The following is a 24,954-nucleotide window of genomic DNA, read 5'->3' as shown; positions in this document are numbered from 1 at the left end:
GTATTCTTTTCTTGACTAATTTCTCTGTGACCTTGACAATGATTCCTGATATGCTAATTGGTCGGTAATTTACAACAGCAGTCTTGGAACCACCTTTATGCAGTGGAACTATTTTCCCCTCTTTCCATCCCCTCGGGACTAACCCAAACCCAAGACTCAAATTAAACAAAATGGTCAAGGGTACTGACAATTCTTTAGCTGTTTCTCGTACGACACGAGCTGGTATACCATCCAATCCCACAGATGTATTGACTTTGAGGTTTTGAAATAGATTACTCACCTCCACTTCATTCACCACAATTCCCATATAATCTACTGGTTTATTCGTTTCTGCAATGTCACCACCTGGTTGATATATACTTGCAAAGTTCTCACTCAATAACTCAACTATATCAACTGATTCAGTTACCTCCCTACCATCGGCATTCTTTAAAATCATTCTGCCACGTACATTTTTCTTTTTACTTGCTACATATCTAAAAAACTGTTTAGGATTCTCTTTAGCCTGCATGGCCAATGTTCTTTCGTAATCCTTTTTTGCTTTTCTTACCACACTCGTTACCTTTCTGGCCTGCGCTTTATACTGTTCATGTGCCTGCCGGTCACCTTTCTCCTTAAATTCCCTCCATAGTTGTTTCTTTTTTTTGCAGCTCAAGCTTAATGGTGTTATTCATCCATTTAACCCCTACTTGATTTATTATTCAGACTCTAGGTATACAGTCAGCCATTGCTTCATGCAAACACTTCTTAACTGCCTCCCATGCACTATCAACTTCTAGTCCCTGCAGTTGTACATGCCATGGCACTGAACCAATCAAACTCATAAGCTTGTCATACTTTCCAGCCCGATAATTCCACATGTACCCTGTCTTAATTGTAAATTCCACACCTTTAGCCACCTCCCAAGTCAAGATCCTATGATCACTCTCACCAATCGGTGGCAATGTGGTCATATTTGTTACAGCCAAATCCTCAGATGTAATTACTAGGTCAAGCACTCTCTGACCTCTAGTATTTTCCATTACATGCTGTCGCAGATAGTTATCCCTTAATAACCGCATAAAATCCAATTCCTTCCTCCCGTGTGTCCTCTCCTCACTCCAATCAATGTGACCATAGTTGAAATCTCCCATAATAATTACCCTCCTTCCACTCATTTCTTCTATTTGCTTGTGCATACTGTCACCACCATCTTTTCCATCACCTGGTCTATAGCAGCACCCAATTGTATATTTAGTTCTGCTAGCCACAATCTCACAGCAAATGGCCTCAAATGTGTTCTTTTCTCTATCCTGCAATTCAACTTCTATTCTCCTTGGCTGTAGCTCATCAGCTATCATCAACAATACTCCTCCCCCCATTTTATTCTCCCTGTCATTCCTTAACACACTATATCCATCACATTCAATCCCACTAGCTATATCATCTACGGTCAGCCATGATTCACTAATACCAATAACCTGTGGTATGGAAGTGCCACCCACGGCCAAAAACTCTTTCTTCTTGTTCCTAATACTCCTAGAATTAGTGTACATGAATTTAAGACCCCCCCCCCATTAGTCCCAACCCTACCTTGATGCCTTATATTAACTATCCCACTCTGATTTGTTGTCCTTATTCGCTCGGGCATGTTATATTCATTCATACATTCAACTGCCTCCCTAAGGACTGTATATCTAGCCCCCCCACCCCCTTAATAAATCTAGTTTCCCTGAATTTGCACATCCACTACATTCAGCAACACTTTCTCAAGTCTCCTTACACCGTAACCATTCAAATGCAAGCCATCCATCTTATATAGATCCTTTCGCCCATCGCACTCACTCCACACATCCACAAATTCCACACTACTCGTCATACATAACCCATGCATAAAGTCATTTGCAATTATGGCCCTCCTTTTAAACATTTCACCGTCATACCGTAGCAAAAGACTAATCATTCTAACTCTCTCACTCTTTTCTTTTGCTACCTCAAACAATTCATCCAGGTCTTCTATCATTTCCATTTTATCTCCTTTCAAATCTTTCGTACCTGCCACAACAATCATTTCTTTAACCCTTTCCTTTTGCTCTCTAATAGACTCAGTTACATCCTTTATGGTCGCACCAGGTTGGTACGATTTTGTCAAATCCTCTACTAACACACCTCGTACTAACGAGTCTCCATACAGCACTCTATCTTTCATTTTGTTCGTTCACACTCATACGCCTATTTTTCCTGTCATACTTTTTATTATTGGCTGGTTCATTCAGTCTACTTTTGCTCATACGCTCTAGCTGCTGTTTTGCCCTTTGTATCGCACCATTCAACAATGCAATCTCACTCATTGCATCTATCTCATCTTTTTTATTCTCTGTAAAACCATTAACATTATCATTCACACTTTCTACATTCACACTCTCACAATTCTCTGGTACAACCAATTTATAGTGAGGTACAGCCAAAGATACAGGTATGGATTTTTATCAGTTTGTATATGTGGCTTTGTATAAGACCATATGCTGCTACTATTTTCTGTTTCTTTTGAATAATCACTATTAAATCAGATTACTCAAGAATTGCTCTGGAAAAAGTGTATTTTGAAGTTTAATCTCCTTATTGGTTGAAGTGGATGAAATAGTCAGACCACTTTGGCATTTTTCATGGATCAAAATATCGTCTGCATTCTATCTTTTCTCATGTAATTGCCGTCGTCCACCAATTAATCACCTTAAATGGCAATTTAAGAAAATCCACTAATTATATTCCAGATACAATAACTTTAGTTTAATCCTTTATCCAAGTGTGAGCAAACAAAGTTTGTGCCTGAAAATATCTTCAGGACTGGGGTAAGGTAGTACAACACCGGGCAACTCATAGCAAAGGTGGACCAAGCTAACATCACTCTTATCTCAGTATCTCCCATAATGCAAAACACATCTCCTTGTGGATATGTATAATGTTATGCATTAAGGGAAGGGCCACTGCCCAGACTAGTTTCGACCTTTATTGAGGTCTCTTCGGTGGGAGCCTGGCCCAGAAGTGGAGATACCAGACAGAAGCAATGGCGAGGTCATCTTTACCTATAGGAGTTGCCAAAATGTGTACCACCTTTTTATTAAATTACTCTGGATTTACAGAAAGATGCTGAAAGTTTATTTTTCACTTGGTTAGACTATAATAAATTTAGTTTAATCCTTTATCCAAGTGTGAGCAAACAAAGTATGCGCCTGAAAATATCTTCAGGACTGGAGTAAGGTAGTACAACACAGGGTAACTCGTAGCAAAGGTGGACCAAACTAACCAAACTATCAACTGCTATCTCAGTATCTCCCATAATGCAAAACACATCTCCCTGCAGATATGTATAATGTTATAAAAAATAAACTTTCTACATCTTTCTCTAAATCCAGAGTGATTTAATAAAAAGGGTAGTGGCCCTTCCTGTAATGCATAACATTATACATATCCACAAGGAGATGCGTTTTACATTATGGAAAATACTGAGATAGGAGTGATGTTAGCTTGGTCCACCTTTGATAAAGGATTAAACTAAATTTATTATAGAAAGATGTTGAAAGTTTATTTTTATTTTTAGTTTATTTTTCACTAGGTTAGACTATGATAAATTTAGTTTAATCCTTTATCCCAGTGACAGCAAACAAAGTTTGCACCTGAAAATATCTTCAGGACTGAATATAGTGTTGTACTATCTTACCTGGGTAAGTAGTACAACACCAGGCAACTCGTAGCAAAGATGAAGCAGACTACCAACACTCCTATCCCAGTATCTCTCATAATGCAAAACACATCTCTTTGTGGATATGTATACTGTTATACATTAAGGGAGTGGCCACTACCCAGACTAGTTTCGACCTTTATTGAGGTCTCTTCAGTGGGAGCCAGGCCCAGAGTTGGAGATACCAGGCAGAAGCAGTAGCAAGATGTACTACTTACCCAGGTAAGATAGTACAACACTATATTCAGTCCTGAAGATATTTTCAGGCACAAACTTTGTTTGCCCTCACTGGGATAAAGGATTAAACTAAATTTATCATAGTCTAACCTAGTGAAAAATAAAATTTCAATAAATTTATTATAGTTTAACCAAGCGAAAAATAAACTTTCAATATATTCCAGATAATCTGCTAATGGCTCTAAAATCAACTGAACAGCGATTTTAGAGCCATTACTGGATTAACTGGAATGGAGCAACCTTCTTGTCACTTGGCTTCAAGTGTACTGTGTTACTTGGAATTTCCTTTACTGTCCTTTGACATTTAACCTTTTTCAGCTTATTTTATTGTCTGCTCCCAAAGATGAAAACAAATGTCAAATGTGCAAAAATAAATAATCAATCCTGAAATGACCAGAAATCAGCCTTTGCAATGAATGTATTTAGTAGTAGTAAATTTGAGGTCTTTTATTCTTCAAATCAGTGCAATGGACAAGACAATTTATGTTCTCTTATTTTACTGACAATGTAAAAGTAATTTTTTTCATGCAATTCTCAAATATTTTTTGCATTGAAATTGTTATGTTAAATATTTATAATTTTTTAAATAACATTTATTGAAATAAATATGACCTTTTTGTTTTCTTTTCTTGCAAAATAACCACGCAAAATACCACTATCTGAATAATCACACTTCAGTTTTAGAAACTTTTTTTATGAACAACAAATCATGCTAAATTGCTACTCAGATACCAATTGTGAGACCAGTTGTGAGTTTTATTATCAAAAATTAATATCTAATGATATTTCAGCAGGAACTCTTCATCTTCATCTTTTACAGAAAATTGCAACAGATGATTTTTTTTTCTTTTTCCTTTTTTGTAGGATGCACAATTACTATATCTATTAACCACTGTAGATATGTTGAAAATATATAGATATTCTCATCATCATCATGCGTATCAAGGATTTAGGCCTAGCATGGCCTGTTCCAGCCTTAGAAGTCATCGTTGAATAGTTTAAGAGGACGTCCTGGTTTTCTTTTTCCTAATGGCTTGTACTTTAAGGCTTGTTTTGGTAATCTTTCTGTTTTCATTCTTTCTGTTCTCATCCATTTATGTTTATATTTTTTAATTTTTTCTATTACTGGTTCTTGGTTTAATTCTTTCATAATATCTTCGTTTCTTTTGTGATCAAATAGGGTATACTTTGCAGTTTTTCTCATAAACTTCATTTCTGCTGTTGTTAATCTTTGTTTGTCTTTTTGTTTTATTGTCCAGATTTCGCTTCCATACATTAAGACTGGTATGGCTGATGAATTGTATACTTTTAGCCTGGTTTGTTTTTGAACTAGGTTTGGTTTAAATATAGAGTTAATTACACCTGTTATTTTTAAATATTTTGCAATTTTTACGTTTATATCTTTTTCATTTTCATATGTGATCATACATCCTAGGTAGTTAAATGAATTCACCTGTTCTAAGATCTTGTTATCTATTACTATTTTAGTTCTTGCTGGATCTTGTCCTTTAGTTCTAGGTTTTTGAAGGCCATAGTTTTTGATTTTTCTGTTCATATTATCATACCATAATCTTTGGATATCTCATTTAGATCTAAAATAGCTTTCTGTAAGTTATCTTCAGAATTTGTAATTATTATTTGGTCGTCGGCAAAGAGGAGAGTGTTTAAGTTAACCATAGGAGAAAGTTTAATTCCTTGATGTAAATTTTTATTCCATTTTATTATTATTTCATTTAAATAGATATTAAAAAGAGTTGCTGAGAGGGGACATCCCTGTCGGACCCCTTGGTTTATCTCTCTCGTATATGATAGCTCGTGATTTAATCTTATTTGTATTTGATTATTTTCATATATACTTGTGATAGCTTTTAGGATATTATTTGGCATTTGTCTTTCTTTTAATACGTTAAAGAATATGTTTCTTTTAACTTTGTCAAATGCTTTTTCAAAGTCAATAAATGCAATATGTGTTTCTAAATTATATTCTCTTCTTTTCTCTATTATTAATTTTAGGCAAAAGGTCGGTTCTATACATGATCATCATTTTCTAAATCCATTCTGTACTTCTAGAATAAAGTTTTCGGAACATTTCATTAGTTTGTTATTTAAGATTCTGCTATATATTTTATAACAGGAATTTAGTATACTGATACCTCTATAGTTTTTAGGGTCATCTCTATTCCCTATTTTAAAGATAGGAATCACAATTGCTTTTTTCCATTCTATTGGGGGGATACCAGTTGAGTAAATTTTATTTCAAAATAATAAGAGTCTTTCTTTGAATCTTGTTCCTGCATATTTATATAGTTCTGAACCTAGCTTATCTTCTCCGGGTGACTTTCCGTTTCTTTTTCCTTTTTTGTAGGATGCACAATTACTATAATATCTATTAACCACTGTAGATATGTTGAAAATATATAGATATTCTATACAAGCCAAATCAAACTTTACGCTAATTTTGAAAATTTTCAACTGCATCCCCCCACCCTACCCCTCTCCTGGAACAGAATTACATAACTACACTGTCTAAATTTCAACTAGTTTGTAAGTTTTCACAAACAATATTCAAACTATTACTTCATTTTATACTTTCAACAAAAGAAATAAGGCAATAATGTCTTGAACATTGTCTTGTTTAGTTTTCAATTGTTGATTAGCAGACATCCTCAACAGAAATACTGATATTTCTTTTACAGGCTGATAAAATATTTATGTCAAAATAATTTCTTAACAGTTTCACTTTTATTATAGAAAAATTATTCATCAAATTATAAATGATTAATATCAATAACCATCATACAAAAATATAAAAATATTTTGGGAAAATTTGCAGGAAAGAGCAAAGCTGATAATAATAGCAAATACCTGTTGGATTTCTGGTCAGGGAATGGACTGGTTATTACTAACACAATGCTTCAACATAAAAATGTGCACAAATTCACATGGAGAGAAGAGGCAAGGAATAAGGAAAGTCTCACTGATTATGTTATTGTTGATAGTGATGTTTTCTCCCTGGTACAGGACACTAGAGTGTACAGAGGATTTGAAATTGGAAGTGATCACCAATAGTCTCATGAGCAGGATAAATATTGAAAAGAAGAACATGTAGGAAAGTTTTAAAGCAAATAAAAGTTGAGCAGCTCTCAGATGTGAACTGTAGACTAAAATACACAAAGCTTATTGAAGAAAAAATGAAAGAGTTTGAGAACAGGAACCAAACCTTGGAGATTCATTGGCAAGCACTGCAGAAAACACTGATTCAGCCAGAGAGGCATGTGGTGAGGTTGTCTGCAAGTACAGAAAAATCAGAACTCCATGGTGGACACAGGAAGTTAAAGCAGCAGTGAAGGAAAAGAAGAAAGCATATCAAAAGTTCCTGGCAAATAAATCATCTTGTGCTCTTAGAAAATACAGAGATAAATGTAAGAAAGCTAAACACTGTGAAATACTAGCTAAAAAAAGTCATGGAAAGACTTTGGCAAGAACATAGAAAATAAATATCAGGAAGGTAGCAAAATATTGCGGAGGCTGTTCAAAAAGCTCAGAAATGGAGCAAAGAGTGCTGTAAAAAGAATTTGAGATGATAAAGGTGACATGAAAACTGGAGAAAAAAAAATACCCTTTATGTATGGAGTAACTACTTTGAAAAATTGCTAAATGAAACAAGTAGTGACAGCACAATGGTAAAAAACACTCCACAGGCTTGCAATCAGGAATACATATCCATATTTGAAGTAGAAAAAGCCATCAAAAGCCTAAAATGTGGAAAGGCAACAGGAGCAAATGATATTCGACCAGAAATGATCAAGTACAGATCATTTCAGATGATTGAAGCAGAGCTCTCACAGTATCCATATACAAAAAGGGAAATAAAACTGAATGTGAAAATTACAGAGGTATTTCACTACTGAGTGTTCCTGGCATGATCTATGCAAGTATACTTGAGAAAGGGTTGGGAAATATTGTGGATGGGAAGCATGTGAAAAACAAGCTGGATTCAGGCCAAATAGAGGTTGTCAGGATCAGATCTTCACTTTACGACAAATTGTTGAGAAATCATGGAAATATAACAAAGATCTGTATTTAAGTTTTGTAGATCTGGAAAAAGCAAGAAAGTGCCAAAAGAGAAGCTATTCAAAACGCTAAAGTTGAATGGTGTCAGCGGGGCATTATATCAAGCAATACTCAGTCTTTATTTGAGTTGTAAGTCAGCAGTTAGAATTGAAGAAAGTACAGGAAGATGATTTGATGTCAAATCTGGTGTCATACAAGAATGTACATTATCCCCTCTGTTATTTATTATCTATATGGATCACATTATGAAGGAAAGTAGTATTAAACCTGATATCAAATTGGAGATGTTGATCTCAGCTCTTTATGCTGCTGATGTTATACTTTTAAATAAATCGAGTACAAGTCTGCAAGATTCCCTGATTAAATTGAATAACTGTAGTAATAAATCAGCAATAACAAGACAAAGACAATGAAAATAGGCAGAAACATTGAAAATATCAACTGCATTGTGAATGGAGAACCTATAGAAGTAAAACATTTCAGCTACTTAGGCACGATTTTCAGTGAAGATGGTAAATTAAATAAGGAAATAGACAACAGAATCAACAAAGCTGGTATGGTAGGAAGTCAACTGAATGAATTCATATGGAATAAGAAAGATATTAGTCAAAACACTAAATTAGCTGTATACAAGACAGTGTTTAAGTCAGTTTTAACTTATGGATCTGAGAGCTGGGCTATAAATAAAACTTGTCCAAAGACAATGGATATGAGATTCCTGAGAAAGATTAGAGGCAAGAGCAGATGGCATCAGTGGCAATATCATCCAGGAACGTTAACAAAACAAGTGTTCTCTGCAAAGGTTGGCAGAAAAAAGACCCAGAGGAAGACCAAATTATATGTGGATTGATAAAGTAAAAAGTGCCTTAGAAGAGAATTATAAGATTTGATAATGATCTTATCTGGAGGTCTTGACAGATAACATATTGATTTGGAGGAAAATTGTTGATAATAAGTTAGTAATGATCTAAGTTCTTCATGTAGTACTAACATAACATCCTGTACACCCCTTGAGGGTACATGATGATGATGATAATATCAATAAATAAATTGATAAATAATTATTTATCAAATTATAAAATATTTGATAGGATTATCTTGGGAAAAAAAAAGGATCTGAATTCTTTAAAAATAGGTGCATATGTGTTACATAATTGTTTAAATTTTTGGGATTATCAACCTATTCAACCTGCAGATATTTTACAAATTTATTTTGAAAATCGTTTGCAAGACAATTGTTACAAATGTAAATCACTTGGGGAACATGCTCATACATTTTAGTGTAAAATAGTAGTAAAAGGATAGCTACTTCAACAGTGCCACACATCTAAACTGGAAGAAAATGTCTTTTTAAAATGTGCAGTGATTTCTCCTTTATACTACAAGAAAAAAAATCCAGATAATATGTAGTATTTTCTTTTTCATTGGGTGAATTTAATGTTCTTTGTCTGTATTTTGAAAAGAAAGTGCAAGTGATTATTTTCTTACTATTTTTGCCAACAGAACATCTGATGTAATTATAAGGGTTTCATTATACTGTTTTTCTTCCGCACAAGAAAAAGAAATTAGACAATAATATTGTTGAATCTGTTAAACTTAATTGTAGTGGAGTTGCAACCTTCATGACCTCTTCACTTGAAAAACGTTGAAAACAGAAAATAACTGATTATTATTATTATTATTGTTGTTATTATTTGTAAAGTGTGCATTTCGATAATAATAATTCTATTTCTTAACAGTTATAAAATATATGATGAAATTATCTGAAACATGTCCTATACAGAATTGATTTAAATTTTGAAGTATTGCAATCACCCCACCTCCGCCACCATATCTTCCCTTAGTAAGTGAAATATAAATATCAGCTCATCAAAAAAATCAGCTAACGCCTATTTGTTCCCGTATACGGGAGTAGGCGAGGCCATTTAGCCCTATCTAACTTTTTGGAGACTGAGTGGGCAGTTCAATCTCCACTGGTACCAATCAGAGATAGATGGCCCAAGGCTATCACTAATTAAGCGGTACACAGTGAAGAGAGATGGCTCAAATGTGCCGCCATCTCGTGGTCCCTAACCCTAACACAATATATTTTTTTTAATGTCAAATAATGTGGGTTCGACGGTCGATTTTCTTGAGTTTATGGGACGAAAAACCCGAGTTTCCGGGAGAAAAAAACCCGCTAGCCCGTGCCAGAGATCAACTAACTCGGGAACCGGTCGAAAAAAGGCTTAGAAAAATTTCCTCTAGTTAGATTTGAACCACCAAATCCTTTCTTCATGCGGTCAAGCACCATAGAGTGCAAACGCCACTTCTACTGAGCTACACAGGCTCTCCTCTTTCGTGTTTCATACTTTTCACATTTTAATTCCTTTCATTCATCTATGCTATGGACAGTGATGCTAATATTACACTGACTGCTATGCTATGATAGACAATTGATAAGATGGCAAGTGATTGTGGTTGTTTGAAATTATGATTGAAGCAAATAAGAATATGAGGCTTATATTACATCTGTAAATTATGCACATTCTTCTGGCTGGTTTGTCTGTTTTGTGGAACAAAACATCTGCCATTATCCACATGTAACTGTTGTAGTTTGGGATAAATATGTACTATTTGATAAATATGGGATATTAACTTAGATAAATATGATACTTGCTTTCCAAATATTAAAAAATGATTATTTATATATGTGTATACACCTAAACAGCATCCTACCTGAGCAGCAAACATATCTGTCTCAGATTCATCTAATGATGACTTAGCCTTATAGAACTCTTTTGCAGCTCTTTCAAGTTGCAATTCAACCTCCTAAAGAAAGCACAAAAATATATATGTAAATTACATAACATTTAACTTCTCCACATAATATTTCACAGTGCTTAATAGTAAAAATCTAATTCATCTTCCTGGCCAACATCACTTCTCATCATCTTTATTAACACATTCATTTGCCATCACAATATTCCTATTTAATTGCTCACAGATTTCTATAAACAACTATAAATTTTACCTCATTTCCATATGAGATTTAATTTCATCAATTTTTTTAATCATAATTTTATTGACATTTGGTATTTTCCCAAACCAACATTATATTCAAATATCCAGCTTTGGATAAGTTCAGTTCAGTTTTAACCAATATATTGGTAAGTTCTCTTGAAACAGAAATTAAGTAACATTTAAGACATTTTGAATTTTTATCACTAATTTTTTACATGTTTATCAATTCCTATAAGTCATATTATACAGCTTATCTGTAAGTAGTAATATCAAAAGTGATTATATTACTTCTTAAATATCTAAGCATTCAACTACATGAATGTAGCTGAATGCTTGGATATTTATACTTATAAATGATATTATGAATCACATGCAATTAAAGCACACCTACTAAGGTTTCTAACACCATCATCAATGACATTATTAATGACATGCAATTAAAACAGCTGCTAGCACCTAACACCATCATCATATTCCTAATACAGTGATTGATAATATTAGCAGAACAAAATGTTTTTCATTCATATTTTAAGTTTTACAGTGTCTCCAAAGGCAAATATATGATGTAATAGGTATTCTGGCATTGCAAGTTTCTAAGTATTCAACAGATATTTCTATCACTTAACAGATCCATACACAATGCAAATTACTCAGGTCTAGAAAAACATAGATTGCAACAACATCATTCCTGTTTTCTGGCTTGCTCAGTGGTTAGCCACATCTCCAGTACCCTCACAAAATGGTACTGGAGTACCATCTTGTGAGGGTACTGGAGATGTGGTCATCACTGTTTGGATGATTCTTTGAGATGGAGGACCACTGGACAACTTGAGATTGGCATTCACAGGTGAAGGTGATACATTGGCTTAATGTATCACAAAGTTATAGAAGTTTTATCTCAGCATTAGGGATGCAGTTTTAGGAGACAGAAACCATTATAAAAAGAGATGGCCAAGGTTGCTTAAGGATTACATCAACCAGAACAGATACTAACTGGCTCTAACAGCAAAACAGAACCCTACAATGTCCTGTCACCAACTATCTCTTGAGGATGCTGTAGACACAGGTAAAACATTTCCATCTGAGCAGGATTAAGAAGGATTAATTCAAGTGACGCTATGTAAGAAAGCCTGCAGTTTGTATCCCATTAACCACAAACCACTGGCCATGAACAGGTGACTTGGAGCTCTGACAAATGGGGATACAGTTGTGTTCTCTGATGAGGCCCAGTTGCAACCCCCCTCCTCCTCATGTTTTTGATTGGGATACTGTAACTGTGCAGAGGCACCAGGTCCTCAAACCCTATACACAACTTCATAGAGGTTCTGTTGGCCAAGATTTTTTTTTTATGCATGATAATGCCAACAACTATGGAGCTGAAGTGGTGAAGGAGTGTCTGGAAGCTGATATCTAATGACTACTGGATAAATCCAATCAAAGGTGTGGGAAGTAAGCCTTTAGGAATCACACTGCACACAGACAGTCACCTCCTTGGTGAACTAATATCTGTTCTGGTAGCTTAATTGCCAAAGAATCTTATGACACCCTTATATTGAGCATGGTCCAGTGCTATGAGGCCTATTTAGCCATTAGACTGGATAATACACCATTCTGATTTATGTGACCATATTTTCAAGCATATTTTGTCAACTTCTGTAATGTGATCTTTTGGTAATTCTCATACACCCATATGTAATGTCTCTTACAACTGTCTGATTTCTTGCTGTCTCCTCATTTCATTATGATTCTACAATACATCACCATAACAAAATTTTGTCCTGTTTCATTGCAAACTTACAAATTATACCACATTCTCAAAGTGTTCATTAATTTTGTCCATAAGTGTATTTTTTATTTTTTATTTTTTATGTGGCTCCCACCCATGAAAGGTAAATTTGTAAACCTATCGCACATTTGTACTATGGGTGGGTTAAGGATTTATATATATATATATATTTTTTTTTTATTGATTTTTTTTCATTTATTTTTTACCTGGTCCAGAAACCTTATTCTAGAGACCAAACATGGAACTTTTTCAAGCCACTTAAGGCCTCCAATAAGTGGGGGCATTGGTCTCACCTGGTGATGAAATTCATCTTCCACCTAAAAATAATCACAAACATTTATGCCCATGGCAGGATTCAAGCCTACAGCCTGTTTGCTCAAGAGTGGATGTGCTAACTATTCGACAACCAGGCAGGTATGTACCCTAAGGGGTACAGGATATCATGATAATAGTACTTAAAAAAAAAGTACTTAGAAATTACTGCTAATTTCCTATGAATTCCAAATTAATCTGTTACTTGTGGAATCTTGTCAAATGCTTTTGCAAAGTCTAGCAATATCACTGAATAGCCATTTTCCTTTTTCAACTTCACTGTCACTTTATTATAAAAAGTAAGCAAATTACCAAGGCAAGAACTATCCTTTCCAAAACCAAGTTATCCCTTATAGAGTATCATATTCCTATCCACTCATTCCTGAATTCTGTCTTGTACCAATTTTTCTAATACCTTAATCACCATTCCTGAAATGCTGATTGGCCTATAAGTTAATACTTCTGTCTTGGAGTCTTCTTTATGCAATGGGACTATTTTGCCCTCTTTCCACTCTACTAACACCATCCCAGTACTGAGGCTTAAATTAAACAGTTTGGTCAGAGGAGCTGATAATTCCCATGCATATTCTCGTAATATTATAAACCAAAAGTGCTCATTATAATGAAATAGTGTCTCATTACATAGAGAACCAGAAAATATGTCTATATTTAACATTATTACATTAACAACATATAAAAAACAGTCATGAAAATGGAATTGTCATTATATGTGGTATTCATTACAGGAGCCATGCCTGTGCATACATTCAAACAGTTGTGTGGACAGGGGAACACACGGGCGTTTAAAAGTACTAATAATATCAATTTTTGAAATGTTGACGTTAAAAACTGTTTTTAACATCAATTTTAATATTAAATGTAATAACTTCTATATTCTAGAAAGTTGCATATAATCACTATGATTCAGATTTAGGCAATTATGAAGGCCTTTAAAGAATTCCATAATAGGTAACTATATCTGAAATTACTTTTATGCAATATCTTTGGAGATGGCAGGGTATCATAAAGTCCAGTTTATTCAGCAGTTAACATAAATTCATAAAATGAATTTATGTTCATTCATTCTAATTTCACAAATTTTAATTCTTTGTTTGTTATACGAGAGAGAGAGAGAGAGAGAGAGAGAGAGAGACAGAGAGAGAGAGAGAGGATTTCAGGTTCATGGAGAAATGTTTTAAAGCAGATGTTTTAAAAAATTTACCAAAAGAAGTGCTGAAGAGAGAGTGGAGAATTCATCACCAGGCCCTCAATCTCTTCATACTAATTGTTATCAATAAGCAGTTTCCTATGAAACAATACCTGAATATCTTGACTATATCTGATACTAAGATTTTGGCAGGGAACATACTCTAATAAGTTCACAAAGAATATATGCTGCCTGGACCTATAGCTAGAGCCTCCATAGCTCAGTCAGTATAGATGAAGCCCTTTAGTTGGAAAGACCTGGATTCGATTCCATCCATGAAATGAGGAACTTTATCCGGTCTCTCTCACACACACACACACACACACACACACAACATACAGATTTACAGCCACAACATACAGATTTACAGCCATGAATACTTATGCCAATATGTGGAAGAGATAGGGTCCTCACCTCATGTTGTTATGCCATGAGTTACATCATGATAACCAACTTCTTGGATAGGAGATTACACATAAAGCAGATGGATAAGATTCATCTGTGTATAATAATGCTTAATGTACTTGTAAGCAGTCACCATTTTCATGTAAAAGTGAATGCATATATAAATAATTCTAAATACATTGCAGAAAAACTGAATACTTGCCTAGTTGGCCTAGTGGATCATAACTGCTCTCCAACAAATCAGGCTGACACCATCATAGGCATGGATGTATGTGAATGCCTTTAGGGGGTAGATGAATTCCATTGCCTAATATGAGACCACTAGCCTGCTCGTTGGAGGCTTGAAGTGGATTGAAAGGATTCTTTTTTCAGTCTCTATGGCATGGTTTCCAGATTATTCTAGTCCTTCATCCACAGTACTAATGCTAATCATCATCATCAAGATTTCCTTATCAGTCTGATGTTATTTTCCTACTAACAAATGTCCAAAAAGAAAATGCTTTGGATTTCTTGGCTAAACTCATACACTAGATATTTTCCTTTATGTCATTTTTAAAATGCTGTCTTACAGTCTATAAGAAAGACAAGCTATTTCAGAGTCTGGCAATGGGTTCTCCACTCTCCCAACACTTAATAATTTCATGTAATATTTTGAAATACCATCCTTAAAATGTTGATTCAAGAAACTGAAACAGTGGTTCAGATTTATTACTGAAACATATCAGATATGGTCAATACAGCCCAAAAGTTGATTAATCAACTAAAAATGATTATCAAAATGCCTTGAAAATCCTTCATTGAAGGATTAAGTAAAATAAAGTAAAGCCTACTGTCAGGAGCTCAGCTGCTCTTACAATTCTAAAGAAATTTTGGGAGTGGGGAAAAAAAGGATCCTTTATAGCATCCAAGTAGGAATGTTCCTGAGTTTTCCTAAAGACCATATACACTAAACAAAAATCCATGAACCTATATATATATTAATGTTCTTGTGGAGAAATCTACAATAAATGAAATTGGATGATTCCTGGAAATATGTCAGCACAACCATATGGAAGTTGCACATAAAAAGAAGTCAAAGTAGGACTGGCCTGCCAAAGCCTATATTGTAGACTGGAATAGGCCTAGTCTTAATTTTGTTGTCTATTATTGATATGAAAGCCTGTTCAAGAAGAATCTTTTTATGGAGAAACACAAGTGTGTCTATTCTAACAATAAAAATGGGATAAACAAATGCATTCTATTGCACTATATCAAACTCATGGAACCAGAGAAATAGTTTCTTAAAGTAGATAAGTTGCTATAATGAATCTCCTTTATAATAGACTTCACCTATGGAGATTTGGTTGGATCCTATTAGTACTTGGTTATAATAAATCAGTTTATTATAAAGGTGTTTGCTATAATGAGATTCAACTGCATCAGAATCTTATCATAGCAAACAAATGAATTAGTCATGCCAATGGCTGGCTGCAATTTATAATTACAATTGGATGGCAGCAATAATAAACTATAACATGTTAATACGTGAATGGAAGAAGAAGATGTTAAAATGTGGCAGATGAGTAACAGAATTTAAATGTAAAACAGTAAAATGCAGTTCTCAAAAGTGAAGGTATAATGTAGTTAGTAGTTGCAAATATCTATTGTCAACTAGGTCATCATTTAATATTATTATTATTATCTGAGACCTCCAGGGAGTCAAGGATACATTGAGGGAGGCTATAAATTATCCAAACCAGCTATCATACCTTCCCTTAAATTCATTCACACTAGATGCACTCACTACTGCTAAGGGCAAATTATTCCACTCACTCACTACTCTCTGGGAGAAAAACCTAGCTCTTTCTTGACTGAAAATAAATTTAACTTCCATGAATGTCTTCATGTTCTCTTCCCACCTTCCATATAACAAAAGATTTCATCAGCTGATATCCTATAACACCCATTCAAAAGTTTATAGACCTCTATAATATCTCTCTTTCACATAGACCCTCTTTCTCCTGTTAACCAGAGTCTGCAATCCACATACTCGCAATCTGGCCTCATAATCTAAATCCCATAATCCAGATATAATCTTTGTAATATTGTTGAAAGTTTTTTCAGTTGGTTATATTATGAATAGAGAAATGCCACAAGAACAGCAAAGCTGTAGGAGAAGTAGAGGAACTAGAGACCAAATAGCAAACATGAGATGGATTATGGAAAGAACAAGGGAATTTCAGAAGGAAGTATTCACTGTTTTATTGATCCTGTTTCATTGCAAACATCTAATACTCTTGATAAGAGAGCTGTATGACAACCGAGAAGCTTCAGTAAAAACAGTCTTTGGAAAAATAGACAACATTCAAGTGGAAAAAAGGGTGCAGCAGGGTGGTATACTGTCAACCTGCCTTTTTAATATTTATAGTGAATAAATTATGAGAATGGCTGATTTAGACAAAGATCCAGCTGGAATTAAGATTGGTGGGAGAAAAATAAATAATTTAAGATATGAAGATGATACAACCCTCATAGCAGAAACTAAAGAAGATCTGAGCAGTTGATTCTATTGATTAAGACAGAAAGTAACAAAGTCGGATTTAATTTAAACATCAGCAAAACAAAAGTAATGGCTTCTGGCAATTTAAATGAATTTATAATAGAGGGAGATAACATAGAAATCATTGAAAGTTATGATTTACTGGGATCCAGAATCGTAAATGATGATAAATGTGAAGAATGAAATTAAAAGAAGGATAGTCATCGGGAAAAAAAAAAGCAATGTTAAACCTGATAAAAATTATGAAAGATGGAGGTGTGAGTAAGGCCATGAAAGGCAGAATTGTCAAAGAAATGGTATTTCCAGTAGTGATGTATGAATGTGAAAGCTGGATTATTCAGAAGAAAGACAGAAAGCAAACCGATTCATTTGAATTATTGGTGTGAAGGAAACTATTAAGAATCCATGGACTAAAGAATGACCAGTAAGAAGGTTTTAGAGAATATAAAGACAGAATGTTCCTTGGAGGCAACGATCACTAAACAGAAATTGATGTACTTGGGTCATATTATGTGCAATGATGAATCATTGGAGAAGGCAGTTATGTTGGGGAAAACTGTGGGAATGAGAAGAAGAGGAAGACCACAAAGAGTTGGATGGACACCATAAAAGAACTTACCAACTTGAACTTACAATTACTGAAAGAAAGGACAAGAGGCCAAGTGGAATGAAGAGCCTTTGTTCACAGGATCACCAAGAGTCGAAAATGAGTGGATGGCACATAACAATACTATAAATTAAAGATGCCAAGGAATTACATTCTTGGTTTCATCCTTTATCCAAGTATAAGCAAAGTTTACATGTAAAATCACTTCAAAACTTGGCTACTTGTATATATAGAGGCTAATGACTTCACATCAGCTGCCTTAGTATCCCACAATGCAACACCCACATCCTTATAGACATGTATAACGCTATGCATTATGGAAAGGGTCATTACTGAGACTGGTTTTGACCTTTACTGAGGTCTCATCAGTGGGAGCCAGACCCAGATGTGATACAAAGGTTGAAGTAATGCAGAAGTCATATTTCCCCAGTCATATGATCTTGAAAAGATTCTTGTTTATACCTAAGAGCACATAGTTTCCAGATTATCTAGTCCTTAGTCTATCCATAGCACTAAAAATATAATAAATAATACTAAAAATTATTAAATGATACTATCACAATATAATTTAATTCAATGTGTTTGGAATTAAACTGTGCATCATGGCATATAATATTTACACAAATGAAGTGCTATTCACAGAGGGTTTTTTATTACTATTATTTTTTTAAAATATGTGAATGCCATCCAAAAAAAGGTTGTAAAACATACATTAGTACTATGGGTGGGCTAAAGGTTAGATCATCTAACCTTTAGCTTTAAATAACAAACTATAACCTTTAGATAACAAACATGGAACTTTTTTTAAAGTGCTTTGAGCTTCCACGTAAACAGAGTGAGGGTCACACACCAGGTAACAGAATCACAACAATAATGGACATGTCCCGCTATACTCTTCACTATTTGACAAAAAAAAATACATTTTTGTTTTAAAAACTTCTCTGCATGAAATGATCTATGATCTGAAACCAACTAGACTTCAACATTCTCCAACACCAAAAAAAAAAAAAATGCTGTTGCATTTTTTATATACAACTATGCATACTGTCACAACACTAACAAACAATGAAAAAAGAAACATTTTAATTGCTTATACTACCAAAAATAATAACCAAATTAGTATAATGAATAACTCACCTTAATTTTATTGACATCTTGGTGAGTATACTTCATAAGTGCCTGATTATCTTCTTCATGTTTAACAGATTCTAAAAGCCAGGCTTCCAAGGCCTGATGATCCCATTGAATTGAGGACTTAAGTTCATTCTTCTTCTGGCATCTTTCTTCAATAATATGCTGAAATGGAATATTCAAATGCACTGCATTAACAGTAATATTTACTATCATTAATTTTATAATTTAACATGCAACTGTTTCAATGTGAAACTACATTCAGCAACAATCTAACAATTTTATCAATCATAAGTGTTTTCAAACTGTGTACTCCAATATCAACTCCTGTCCTATATCTTACAGTTTTTCATCATGCCTCTCCAGAATCTATTTGACAGTATGGAAGTCAATATTCAATATATTCCAAAAAAGGATGGCAATAGTTTGCCAATGCATTATAATCAATTTGGCAATGTGACAGTTCAGCTTTTCTCAAAAATCATAAAAAAAGATCATCAGCAGCAGTCAACTTATTCACTGCCAGGAAAACCATCAGCTAATTAGCAACCAGAAATATAGATTCTGCCATTTGATCCACAGCAGATTTCCAAATTATCACTATGTACTTTTCAAACAATCAATAGAAAGGTGTGAAGAAACTCAGACAGTTACTCTTGATATTTCCATGGTCTGGCACAGAAACCTGAATTCTATCCTCTGGAATTAGGAAACTGGTTCCTTCTTGGTCATTCACTGTATATCATAGTGAACAGTTTCTCCACCAATGCTGCAGTACCTGGGGATATAAACTTTCACAAAAGTTTTTCCTCCTATACATAAATGGCTTTCTCTCACTGACCAAATATTCCATTCTTCTTCACTTGATAAACCTTGTACTGCTCAATCCTACTGACTTTAAGATCTTCCATAACCAATGTCTTAAACTCTAATCTTCTGTCATTAATATTTAAAAAAAAAAAAAAGTGGTGGTGCAATAGCAGCCCTACATGTTGGAGGAAGCGGGCTCGACCGGGACCTAACGTTCCCCCACGCAGAAGCCTGCGGCTTCTTTCGTTGCTCTGATCTGTAGAGGAAGCGGGCTCGACCCGGGACCTATGGCTCCCCCCGATACTAGAAAAGACAAAGCTGTTTTTGCTAGAAATTTAAAAAACAGAGTAAGAATCTCAGATATATGGACATGTTTGGAGAAAAATTAGAAAAAAAGGCAGAGATAATAAAATGGTAAAAATTTGATAGATAGATACAAATTAACCAATGTTAATTTTTCCATGTCCTATGAACAAGGGGTTCTAATTCAAACCAGGGGCATCTACATACTATACTGATACTACCAGCACTAAACAGATAGGATGATGAACAGCCTATTTTTCTACCCACTGCAGGGTGAAGGCCTCTCCCATTGAGGGAGGTTTAGGGTCTACCACTCCCATAGTGACCCAGTCCATATTGGGAGAGTGTATCTATACTTGGGGTGAATGAATGAATGTATGAAGGGGGAAGACAATCAAAAACATCCATGCCTACGCAGGATTCGAACCTGCAGCCTCTTGGCTGGAGAGTGGATACACTAGCCACTCGGCCAACCAGGCTGGCAGATAGGATGATATACTCTGGTAAATAAAGTTCTCCTGGGCAGCCACCATATTCACACACTCATCTGATTTAAAGAGTGTGTGTGTGTGCGCGCGCACATGCTATGATTCTTCACTCTAAACTACAGCTTTATAATGGCCTAATGTAGAATTACAGTGTGCACTGTCATGCCAGTCACACATTCACTGTTTGGTAGGTAAGTTCAGCTTAGACATAGCAATGCTATCATTTAAACCAAAGCTAAAAAGCTCAGGATGTAATCAGTGGACACCATGAATGCCTAGTTGACAGAATTCACTGATGGCATTATGGATGGAATACACAGTGCTTTTCAGCATTCTTCTTCTATCCCCCCCCTCCCCTTTAATCAGTTCATGTAGTCTTTACATGACTATTTTGGGGTTTTCTTTTTTAGCATCACTTTTCTATTCTAACTGATCTTGAATGCTCCAACTGATGCATTATTTAAGGGGGGGGGAGTTATTCCATATAATTTTTGCAATATACTTAAGTATACATATGATACATAACAGCGCCTTGCATGAAAGCATAACCTTACTTCAATGGAATAATATTATGAAATAAAAGTAGTATGAAATGAAATAAAGGTAACACTCTGGGAGGCTTCCTGATCAGCTGGTGAATAATCTTGCTAAGTTGTGCCTGGAGAAAGTAAGTATAGCACCTTGGCTTGCAGGGAGCACTATCCAAGCCATGCCTAGATTAGAGAGTTGGGCTATGTGAGTGTGTGCAGGGGGGGGGGGCATGTTCAAAAGGTCCCTCACCCTTGCTGCATGCTGCTGCTCTATAAATTTTACCAATATTCCACTACCATGAATGATATCATAAAAAATTACTGTCACTGAAGTTTAACAACTATTTCACAAAAACCAACAAAGAATTTCAAAACTGTAACAAAAAATTGCAAAAAATAAAAATAAACCCAAAAATTTGACAAATAAGATAATTTCATGTAAAAAAACACTTCCATATAAACTTTACCAACATCCTAGGACTCAATACTAAAATCGGTGACATGCAACACAACTTACATACACAAAACCTGATCTGATATTCATTATTGAACCTCAACTGACATCCTCTATAACTACAGATCACCTGACCTTTCCATATTACATACTTGAAACTTTCCATAAGAAGAGTAGGATATGTGCTTTTGTCAAGTCTGATATACCAAGCCAAAAGTTATCAGACTAAGAATCACCTTTATATGATCTGTTTTAGCTCAAGATTTTCTTGTCACACTTTGTTGTCTTCATTTGATGCCTTCAATGCTCTTACTCTGGTGACTATACAGCCCTTCTTGATTATTATCTCTGAAAGTTGATCATATACAGTATAATTACCCAAACACTGGAAACTACAATATCCATATTTCCAACTAGCTCTCCTTCTCTAATTTCACAGACCAAATTGACAGTGTAGCTGAATTATCTACTGTCAGTAATGACTGAACATAATCTGTTCACTAACTAACTAGAATCCCAGATAATCCTCATTTTCCCTTATCATTTGATTAAGAAAGGTCCAATACCTTGGAACTTTCTTAACCAGCTTTCCCTGCAAATACACTGTTGATATTAGCTCTCCTGTTGGAACTTTGACCATAACCTTGTTTGCATTTCTCTTTCTACAGATTGTCCTTTTCCTAACCACTCTCACCCTCATATTCTATAGCACAATGGTGCAAACTGAGATGACCTCAGAATTTGTTTTCTATTCTCCTAAAACAAGCACTTGCATCAATCTAATAATTAGAATTATTCTTGCTGGGATGAATGCCTTTATTCCTCGCCGTTGAGATCACCCATCCCTTATTCAAGCCTCCAACAAATCTATCCAAGTCCAAGCTAAAAATTCAGAATACACAGAACTTACTACAGGTTCATATCAAATGCAAAAAAAAAAAACTCATCTGGAAATCTAAAATAGACTTTCTAAGAATCGAATGCACTAAGTTTGCTTACAGTTAAGTCTTCTGGTTCCTCATCAAGGCAGCTGAGCACATCTTTCCTCATTTCCATTTCTCTAAACCTGGCAATATCTCCTTAAGATAAGGCAGACCTCTTCACATTGGTTTTTTCCTCCTGTTCTTGTTTTAGACAACCAAGGCCATCTCCTCCTACTATTTCATGAATTATTTACAGTATTCCTCTTCTGATCTTTGACAGGATGCCAAAAAAGATTCAATAGCCTTGATGAGTCCTAGACAGGCAACTCTCCAGTTATACTAAAAGCTTGTGCTCCAGAACCAACATCTATCCTGCATTGCTTTTATGAGCTGTCATACTCATCTTGTATCTATCCAACAATAGTGAAACAAGCTTCTATACAACTAGTTCCTTAAAAAAAAAAAAAAGATAAGCATCAACCATCCATTACTCTCACTTCAAAAGTCTCAAAAATAATGAAAAAGTTATTAACAGCCAACTACTTGGATAGCCACTAATTAATTTGTTACCACCAAACTGAATTCTGCCGCTCTTCTCACTCCTCAGTAAATCTTCTAACCAACCTTACCATTGGACACAAGCCATGGAAAAGTCATTTGATTGAATGCTTTAGAAAATCATGTTTACTCTTGATATTTGATTGAATTTAGTTCCTAAAAAGAAAGATAAGCATCGGCCATCTATAGCCCTAACTTCAATACTCTCAAAAAGAATGAAAAAGATTATTGAGAGCCAAATGGATACTGGATAGCCACCAATTAATTTGTAATCACCAATCTGAATTTCATTACTCTCACTCCACAACAGATCTTCTTAACCAACCTTACTCACCACTGGATACAAACCCTGGAAAAGTCATTCAATCAAATGCTTTAGAAAATCACATTTTATTCTTGGTGTCTGATTGAATCTGGCATTGCAGACTTCTTAACAAGCAACTATCTTATGGTCTCCCAGCTGTTTTTCTTTTTGAGTGGATTGCCAATTTCCTCCCTGGTCATTCATTGCATGTGATAGATGTTTCCTCCTATGTGATTTTTTTATTTGTTTGTTTGTTTTCAATGCTGCAATATCCCAGAGCTCTGTGCTTTCACCTACACCCTTCCTCTTATACAAATACCTGTATATCAATGATCTTCTCATGAACAATCTTTTTTTTATATTGTGTTTTTGCACAACCTGAACACCCCTTGGGAGTATATATCAGGAAATTTATGATGATATACACAAAACTGTTTACTTGTGTTGCTTTAGAATTTTAGAAATGCTAAAGCATTTTGTATGTGATAGGAAGTAATCTATGTACAAGATCATTTAATGCTTCTGAGGTAGTTTTGTCCAGTTTAAAATAAAATGTTCATTATCAGAGCTCATTGTTCCATTTTCAAATTTTTGATTGAGGCACAAACATAGTCTCACTCAAATAGTGTCTATACAAGAACTAATGAAACCATTACAATAAATGTGCTTGATGGAAAGAGCACACTCATCCAATTCTATTAACAGTACACCACTCATAAAAAAATCTGCCTCATTATTTAATAGGTACATTGCATATTCGTTTCAATAATGTTGCATGGCATAATCTTTAGTACCAGTCAAATGCACAGACCGTCAAGAACATTTAGTCAGCATATAAATTATTTGTATCAAATATTAATTTAGTTCACTTAGATTATAATTAATTTCTTAGCCATTAGGAAAAAGAAAACCAGGAAATCCTCTTAAACGATTCAATAATGACTTCTAAGGCCAGAACAGGCCATGCTAGGCCTAAATCCTTGATATGCATGATGATGATGATGATGATAATTAATCTCTCCACCAAATAAGAAAAAATATGACAAAAATATTAAATCATAAATTATATGAACCAAAAACATTAAGCTTACTTGACACAGTGTTTGTCTGTCATGCAGGTTTTCAATTTCCTTTTCTGTTTCCTGGATCTCTTGTAATAAACGGCTAATTTCTCTCTCAAGCAACTTATGAAGATGTTGTTCTGTCTCAAACTCGTGTTGTCGAGCATTTTGTAATTTCTTCATACATAAAAAAATTTTTTTTTAAAAACGTAAAATTAGTTGCACAAATTATATTCATAAAGATCTAAACACTTACTTTGTATAAAATTAAGATTTATAAAAACTAACATTATTTATGTATATTCATTAATAAACAATGCAAGAATATTTTTGCAGATATCAAGATGAATATAATCTTCACCTAGTCAATATAAAAGAGTTCACTGATTAATTTGAAATAAAGGATTCTTTAAGAATAATTTTCATAAATAAACTGCTTTTCCCATTATATAATTGCTTGTGTTGAATAATTATCATGATCAGGGAGTCGAGGATTCATTC

The 24,954-nt window shown here is 34.5% G+C and overlaps 1 protein-coding gene across 1 annotated transcript in view; it reads right to left on the bottom strand.

Moving 5' to 3' along the window:
- The window catches only part of LOC150094836 (coiled-coil domain-containing protein 39-like), a 350,814-nt gene that overhangs the window by 270,340 nt on the left and 55,520 nt on the right, over positions 1–24,954 (bottom strand). The window contains exons 4-6 of the mRNA XM_090411364.1: positions 24,484–24,630; positions 19,029–19,187; positions 10,751–10,843 (exon numbers count right to left, since the gene is read on the bottom strand). Coding sequence (XP_090267490.1) covers positions 10,751–10,843; positions 19,029–19,187; positions 24,484–24,630 — 399 coding nt within the window. The remainder of the gene's footprint in view (positions 1–10,750; positions 10,844–19,028; positions 19,188–24,483; positions 24,631–24,954) is intronic.

This window comes from Typopeltis vanoorti, chromosome 21 (assembly GCF_054136105.1).
Source record: "Typopeltis vanoorti isolate ZY-2024b chromosome 21, IOZ_Tvanoo_1.0, whole genome shotgun sequence".
Classification (NCBI taxonomy): domain Eukaryota; kingdom Metazoa; phylum Arthropoda; class Arachnida; order Uropygi; family Thelyphonidae; genus Typopeltis; species Typopeltis vanoorti.
Note: the sequence above shows the minus strand (reverse complement) of the source record. Positions and strands in the feature narration are given on the sequence as shown.